Source organism: Myzus persicae, unplaced genomic scaffold (genome assembly GCF_001856785.1).
Source record: "Myzus persicae strain clone G006 unplaced genomic scaffold, MPER_G0061.0, whole genome shotgun sequence".
Classification (NCBI taxonomy): Eukaryota; Metazoa; Arthropoda; class Insecta; order Hemiptera; family Aphididae; genus Myzus; species Myzus persicae.
The window spans coordinates 893,130-902,148 of record NW_019102098.1 but is presented as its reverse complement, the minus strand read 5'-3'; the positions used below and the strand labels follow the sequence as shown (position 1 = coordinate 902,148).

The following is a 9,019-nucleotide window of genomic DNA, read 5'->3' as shown; positions in this document are numbered from 1 at the left end:
TGAGTTAATTTTCTAATCAACTTATGAATTCAATTAAAGTTTAATTGACAGTTCAAATAAAATAACTTTTTTCAGTAGTTTTAAAAATACCCCACCTCTTAAAAAACGGTTATACCGCATAGTGTTTATTCATACCCCTGTAGCATCCATGCGTGAAAGTATTATATTTTATGTATAATTAGGCGAATACCTTATTTGTACATTATTGCACTTATTATTTCCAAATTAATGTAATACATTTATTTACTTTAAAAGCACAAAATACTTGGTTTCGCACAATAATTCGCGAAATTAAAAATATAATAAAAACAAATTTTTTGTTACATTCAGTCACTGTGCTGTGTGTTGTTAAATGCCAAATATTGCAGGTAATATTATTTGAAAAAAAATTATTAAAATGTACCTTTAAAGTGTTTTTTTATTAAAATAATATTATGTTTAAAAAGAAATTTTACTATTTAAATTTAATCTAATCTATCAAAAATCAATAATTTATCATTTAATTTAATTTTAAGAAGACTCATCAGGTTTGGTGTCACCGTGTATCAATGTATCAATATTATGTACAATATAGGGCAAGGCTGGATAACTTGACAATTTTACAATTTTATACTGAATAGGTGTACTTAACTGTTAGACTTTAAGGGAATTTAGACTTCCATTGATGTATAATAAATCGAAAGATCAGAATATTATTCGGTATCGTTGATTTGTTTTCTGTATTTAATTTTTTAAATAAACTAGGTATAACAACTTATTCTGAATATTACAGTATATATAGTATGATGTAGTATATATCTTACTTTAAAATTAAAGTAAATAATAAAACCATAAAGTTACATTAATCCTGTCGGCCCAGTCCACCCCTGTAGTCCTTCAAATCTATTTTCGGTGAATGTCAGTTTCAGATTTCTATCCCATATCTTTCCACTGTTAATTGTAGTGTAGAATAAGTTGGTAATTATAAATATTAATTATTGATGAAGAGCCTTTAATAGTGTCGATACTATATTTTGAATATTAAGCTTTTGAGTTTTGACTGATAAAGTTATTTTGGTAATACAAGGTGTTTTCTAGGCTCTGAGTGCTTTGACCTTTTCATTTATCTTTGTAGTTTTACTAATGAGTAATAATTTATAACTTTAAGAATAGAAGCAACAATGCAATCAGTGAGTGGATTTCGATTGACAATAACTGAGGTATTCGCTTATACGATCATATGCACTCTTGCTATTTTGTGGTGTCGCTTCAAATGGAACCGCAGGCATTTAGACAGATTAGCAGCAGGATTGGAAGGACCACCAGCGTATCCAATTATTGGCTCAGCACTCCAGTTTATTGGAACGCCAGAAGGTGAGAGAAATTAGACACTTCTAAAACAAAATGTGATATGATTTTATTATTTATTTTTATCTATTATTTGACTTATTTTTAGAGGTACTCAATAATTTAGTTCAATTAATCGAGGATTATTGTCCAGGACCTTTTAAAATTTGGATGGGTCCATATTTCGGGGTAGCAATTGTTAAGCCTGAAGATTTACAAGTAATTTTTTTCAGAACAAAACTTATCATATTATAATTAATTAAATATGGTATAGTATTAACCGATATATTGAATACAGTAAAATATGTATTAGGTAGGAACTAAGTGTGTCGGGAAACTTATATTTCCATATTATTAACATTAAGTTTTAAGAATAAATTAAGTTACTTTATAGCGTTAAGTAGAGATATAAAATATAACTAATGAAATATCATTGTAATTTCTTAACAATCATCATTACTCATTAGACAAAAACTGTAAGTCAGGGGCGTACCTAATGCAAATAGAAATAGTTTATGTATTGCACTTCAAAAATGTGTCTAAAAATAATTTTAAAAATAATAAACAGTTAATGTAATATTATAACAATTGTTACTTTACTATTAATGTTAATACTTCAATATGTACGTAGGCAATACGTATAAATACATAATAAATATAACATTAATATAAAATCACATGCTCTGTGTACTTAAGGTGCAAGTAAACATGTTTGGATAACCACTGGACTGAATTATTATGATTTAAAATATAAATATATACATATATTGATTATTGGTTACCCAATGCAAGTAAATACTTATAAATATCTAACTTATTGACAATAATTTATACAGATTACAAATTTAAAAAACTTATAGTGAAATATTTATTAATAGTATGTTTTTCTGATTGTTATTATTATTTTTTTGATTCTATTTACCAAAAAAATTTTTATTCCAATTTTTTTCAAGAATAATTACCATCACATTTTTGCTACTTGGAAACCATTCTAACGAAATTGCATAAGAACGTTTTAGAAACAAATAAACATCATTACGTTACTACCAAACAGTGGTATATACGTGATTTTTCAAATGGGGGGACTTGAAAATTAATAATTAATTTAATTAAATTAAAAATTCTCAGTACTTTTTAAAATAACCAAAAAAAAATTATAATATTATTATTAAAAAAATATTTGGTAACCTTAGTCTTCGTTTCTTATTGTGTCTGATTTATTAATTTTTTTCCTAAAAACTTCGATAAAAATTATTCGTTTGGTCAAAGAGCTAAAACACTTAAACTTAATACAAGGGTTTTTATTATTGCTATTGGAAAATATTAACGATACATAAGAAATTAAGAACAATTATTTTTTAAAAGCATTTATACTTCAAATGTTGTCAAAACCACAATTAATTTGTTGTTAAAAATGTAGAAAATGTTAAATTTTTATAGCTAAGACTTGAATATTTAATTCAAAGTCTTTCATAAAAGTAGTTCACACCGTAACCAAAAAATCACTGGTCACATTTTTTCAATTACATATATGATAATACAAATAAAAACATTTTTTACTATAATTTTTTTTTAAAACTAATTTCGGTATTTATGGGCAACCGCTTAATGTGGGAGAAACAGGGCTGGTCCCAACGTGCCCACATTAAGCGAAATTGACTGTATCGGTTTTATATTTTATTAATATTTGACTTTATACCTATTGTGTACTTAAATTAAAATAAATAGTTTTGAAACAATTTATTTAGACAAATCGATATATCGTACCCTCAAAAATATTATTTTACATTATTTTTGTAATGAATGATTTTAGTCTGAGATTATTCAAAAACATAAAAAAAAATGATTTGGCGAGAATGTGTTTTGTCTATTATTGTGCATGGGTTAGATAATAATAACAAACAGTGGGTTGAAATCCTTATAATTGTAAATTATTGAGTGAGATAACAACTTAATTTCTTAAAATACCTACCTAAATAGGTGTCCAACTACTTAAGAAACTAATTAATAATAATAATAAAGAGTTGTATATAGATCATTAAAAAAAGTTTGACAACAATAACAGATAATCACCAATATGAATAACGTTTACTTAATATAGAAACTAATTTTATTTCAGATTGTGTTAAATAGTTCAAGGACTTTGCAGAAAGATAGGTTTTACAATTTTATAAAAAATATTTTTGGTGAAGGATTGTTAACTGCCCCAGGTATGTATGAAATTTACTCTTTGAAAATGTGCATGTCTATAAAATAACTTTAATAGTTTAATGGAGAACTATTGCATTTCAGTAAACGATTTTAAAAAAAAAATTTTTAGTACCTAGATCTTTAGAAAAAAATATATAACTTACATCACCTATAATACCAATGACTGTTGAAACTATTGATTTAAATAAATGTATGAAATATTATGTTTGACGATTACAGTTGACAAATGGCGAAAGCATCGACGACTGATTACACCTTCATTCAATTCCATCCTTCTGAATGAATTTTTTCCTGTATTTAATGAAAAGAATAAAATTCTGGTTAGTAATCTAAAAGTCGAATTAAATAAAACTGAACCATTTGATTTATGGGACTACATTTCACCCACCACTCTTAATTTAATTTGTCGTAAGTAAAACAAATCAACTATTTAAAAGCATTGTATAATACTATAATAATTACCCGCATTTTAGAAAATGCAATGGGTTACAATCTTGACAGTCAATCAAAAAGTGGTTCTGAATTCGAGAAAGCATTGATAAAGTACATCAGTTAAAAATTCTTAAATGTATAGAACTATAGAATAATAATCTAAAATAACTTTTTGTATTTAGAGCATCAGAATTGGATTCTATACGAGTATCAAAACCGTGGCTGTACCCAAGTATTATCTTTTCATTATATCTAAAACTGAAGGGGCATTCTGATGTATTTGATACCATGCTCAAATTACCATTAGAAGTATGTTTTTAGACTGAAATTTAAAGAACTCAAAATGTAAATAAAAGTATAATATTTATAGTTTTTGAACATTTCAGATGATCCAGAAAAAAAGAGAAGAATTTGCACAAAGAAAATTAGAAAATAAATCAAATGATACAGATGTTACTGATCATGAAAGTGAGTCGATTTTAATTTTACTTAAATATACATTAATGTGGTTAATTTATTGTCTAAATTATTTAGAAAAACATTCAAAAGTATTTTTGGACACATTATTTGAATTGAACGAAGTTGGAGCCAATTTCTCTGATGATGATATTCGAGATGAGGTTGTGACAATGATGATAGGTGTAAGTAAATATTAAATATAAATACTTTTATAGAAAATATTCATTAAAATACTCATTGGATTATAGGGTAGTGAAACCAGCGCTATTACACTTTGTTTTTGTCTCTTACTACTAGCCATTTATCCGGATATCCAAGTAAGTGATCGTATTTACAACGTACCTACTATTACTTTTTACATGTACAAATAAAAAAGACACACGTTAAAAAAATAATACTTTTAATGCTCTGCTCAGAACCTAAAATATTGGAATACGGTATTTAAATATTCCACTCGATTTATGCTGTTTATGATTAACATATAGTACATACACCACTTCTAAATAATTAAATTATATTAAAAAAAGACCGTTTTAAGTCAGTCACTTTTATAGGATAACTCTTTGATAATAAATTAGTTTAAAAACAAAAAATTAATTACTATCTTATGTATAGATAAATATATTACTATGCAGTTAAGACATTTGTTTATCAGATGTATATTTGCAATCAAAATTACATAAATCTGATACGATTTCATTTTTATCAATTATAAATAATGTTGCATGACTAAGATACCTATATATTAACCAAACATTTTAAAGTAAAAATCAGAATTGAATAAAGTTTTAGTACAAGATTTATGAATTGCTTACTGTGATAGTCTGACTTCAAAAATAAATTACATAAGTATAGGAAATTTGGAAAGTATATAATTATTTTTACAATGTTTTGGCCTAACTCATACTCTATCTACTATCTAGTTTCTATAGTGTATAGTTTATTCTATGTAATTTAGATTTTAGAGAGATTATAATCGTAAGAAATATTAATGATCATAATTTATAATAACTTACATCAAAAATATTTTATTCTGTGGGCCTGTGGCTTATATATTGTGAATTCGATACAACTGGGTGATATCATTGAGTATATAAGTAGATATAATACTCAATGGTATATAAAATATGACATTGGTATAAATTATGTGTGTTTTTTCTAATAAAAATTGTATTGCATTATAAAAATTAAAATATTCGATTTTTAATTCCATTATTGATTCATGTTGTATACGATTTAGGATAAAGTTTATGATGAAATTTACGACGTATTAGGCGATGGAGACCAAACAATTACTATTGAAGACTCATCTAAACTTCTATACTTGGAGCAAGTGTTAAAGGAAACACTTCGATTATTTCCAGTATTACCTTTAATCGTTAGGGAAGTTCAAGATGATGTAAAAATTAGTGAGTGAATATATTATCTTCAAAATTAAATATAAGATGTTTTTAAAATATCAAAAATAGAAATATATCACCTAACACGTGGACATTTAAAATTGTAATAAATACTAATAACTACAAATGTTGTCAATTCCAAATACATTTGCACCATAAAAGTATATATATATTAATTATATATATATTTGTAATGAGTACACAAATATAATTTATGTAATTTTGTCCGTATAATATGTCTTGATTGACCGATTGTTTTTATTAGATTATTTTTTAAATTTTTTTTATAGCTTATAACTATATTTTAGTTTAAATTATATAGTAAAATACCAATTACCAATGTAATGGTTAATTTGACGAGGGTGACACCCTTGTAACAAATTTTAGATACGCAACTGGGTTGCACCATATTAGATTTGATATAATTAAATTAAATTTTATTAAGTTTTAGTAACTTAATGTGGAAAAGTTGTTCAAAATTGTTCTATAGCTTATTTTTATGAAAGAGCTAGTCAACTCTGTATAATTTTAAAGTATCATAAAAAAATACTAGTTAAGAAAAAAATGAATACATTTTTATTGTATAACTAAAATGCTTAAATGTAAAAAATTATGTTTATAGTTTCAAATAATATTGTTCTACCAAAAGGATCTACGTGTTACCTGTGTCCATTAGCCACTCATCGTGATTCAGCTTCATACTCAAATCCTACTAGTTTTAATCCAGACAACTTCAGTCCTGAAAATATTGCAAAGCGACACAAATATAGTTTTATAGGCTTTAGCGGTGGCCCGAGAGGTTGCATTGGTAAGAAACATCTAAAGACATATTATTATCCCTGTGTGACTGTGTATTATCCAAATTGATTTAATTATAGGATCCAAATATGCTATGCTGTCCATGAAAGTTCTGGTATCTACATTCTTGCGAAACTACAGTGTTCATACGGATTGCAAATTTAACGACATTAAATTAAAATTAGATTTATTATTGAGAAGTTCTAATGGTTATCATGTAACTATTCGAACACGAGATAGGAGATCTACAAATAAATTCAATTACTAGTACGTTTAGATGAGTATTTAGAACATAATATTACCATATTAATATCGTAGATCATAGGTTCTTAACTGGGGGTCCGTAGATGCTTACTCGGGGGTCCACGGGTCGGCTGTAAGTTTTTTTTAAATAACCTAAAAATAAATTTGTTTGAAATTAATTCATAATATCATTTGATGAATCTTTAAAGTAGAAACTGTACCTACATTTATAATATATAATAATAAAGATAAGTAAATATATCAATTCAAGGACGAGTAGTGACACACGTCCATAGCGTCCGAAAAAATAAAAGCATTGTAAATAAAATTTCTCTTTGAAAAAGAAGACTTCAATCGGAAAATTTAGCAGATTTTCCAGCACGAGCTTTCAAAAAATAATATTACATTATCCAGTTCCATAAAAACACAAATTTGTGCAAATCTTGATGTGCTTGCAAATGTATTTGGCAATTATTTGGATTTCACATAATTATTATTCGAAAGCAGAAATATGGTTACGCACAGTTCTTTTCTAGTAGACTTAAATGCAATATTAATGATTTAGACCTTGTTAATATGAATTTATTGATTTGAGATCAAAAGAAATGGTTATGATTATATTTTATACTTCAAAGAAGTCCATGGCCCAGAAAAGGTTAAGAATCTATGTCTTAGATCATATACTATGGATATTGGATGGACTGATGGAGCCCATAGTCATCTCGTCCGTATAAACAATTTGACACACATGTTGAACGAGTCTCTGTATTAGTCATTAAATGCTTGATGTGCGAATGCGTGAGGTGAACCGTCTCTATTTAATATTTGTAGTTGTTGGTAGAAGGTTGCTGATTCATATTTATTATATTTATATATATGTATGAATTAAAAATTCAAATAGATTAATAAGCGATATTTATCTTCGCGCATCGCGCATGCTTAGTTTATTCATCTAATTCAGAGACTTGTCGCTAATATGTGCTCTATATTATCAGTACATGGGTCCATCTTTAGTATATGATACAATATTTATGAGGTTTATTTTTGAATTTGTAATTTTAAGACATAATACGATTTATAAGATTTTAACTTTTTTACAAAACATTATGTATCACATTATTATTATTATCTATTATTATATTCTAAGCGGATCGACAAATGTATTGATTTTACAATGATGTGTGTTTTTTTTAATTATTATTTTCTGTAATGTATTTTTTTATCTATAAATACATATAGAAACTGTTGTATGTATCGATAGTATGTGTTGATAAGTCCTTATCAATGGCGATTTTTAATAAAGTATTTTGATTTATTTGTAAAGTTTATAATATATATTATCATAAGCATCACCCCAGCCGATGACTCCATACGATGTAATATGTTCGGTAATAGCCTTGTAAACTGAACGGAGTTTTCCCCTATCCAAAATATTTTGTAACTCTTTAAATAGGTAAATTTTTTTCTTAACCTTATTTGAAACTAGATTTATATGCTCCATCCAACACATATTACTGCATATTTCTATAGGTACCTAAATATTTTGTGTGTTAATTTGTCATAATTTACAACATATAATTTTCGGTGTACACGAAAGGGTGTGTAAGGTAGATGGATAAGATAGATTCTATTGGTATTTGCGGTAGTGCATTTTCTGTTAGGGAGTGAAACAAAATACAAAGTTTATCTAAATTAAAAAATAGACAATTACTTAAATGCTAACCTTAAAACTCCATAAGATTTAAATCCGATTGGATAGTGTGATTTATTCACACGTTCCAGTTTTCATAGCAACATATGAGGATGGTCCTGCAGAAATATCTCCTGCATAGTATACGACTTCACTCTTAAGAGGGATTGAGAAAACGTTGCTCATTTGTATGTTAGACAGTACTGGTGGTATAGAGGTTTCTTGAGGAACGCCACATAAGACTTTTCTTTACCATATAAGATGCCTTTTACCTGTAGTTTTATATTATCTAAATATAACATTAACCAAAAAAATTTCGATGAATTGATTCCCACTTGTTCTAGATTATAAATAACAATATTATTATTTACTATATCGAAGACATTTACAAGGTCTAAGTAAATGAAATCACATTTTTATTCTTATTTAAGGCATTATATATTGAACTGGTCAATGGTCA

The 9,019-nt window shown here is 26.5% G+C and overlaps 1 protein-coding gene across 2 annotated transcripts; it reads left to right on the top strand.

The window, feature by feature from the left end:
• The first annotated feature begins 331 nt into the window (after window positions 1–331).
• LOC111031195 (cytochrome P450 4C1-like) lies at window positions 332–7,863 on the top strand. 2 transcript variants are annotated; one of them, XM_022311041.1, is made up of 13 exons: window positions 332–368; window positions 1,153–1,353; window positions 1,436–1,545; window positions 3,446–3,536; window positions 3,757–3,945; window positions 4,011–4,080; window positions 4,152–4,278; window positions 4,356–4,437; window positions 4,504–4,610; window positions 4,677–4,745; window positions 5,669–5,837; window positions 6,451–6,636; window positions 6,707–7,863. In XM_022311041.1, exons 1-13 carry the CDS (start codon window positions 353–355, stop codon window positions 6,892–6,894), a joined length of 1,605 nt encoding a protein of 534 aa, XP_022166733.1. In that variant the 5' UTR covers window positions 332–352; the 3' UTR covers window positions 6,895–7,863. The 2 variants fall into 2 exon arrangements, with proteins under 2 accessions (XP_022166733.1, XP_022166734.1); XM_022311042.1 differs by having other exon boundaries at window positions 338–368; window positions 1,148–1,353.
• Window positions 7,864–9,019: the final 1,156 nt, after the last annotated feature.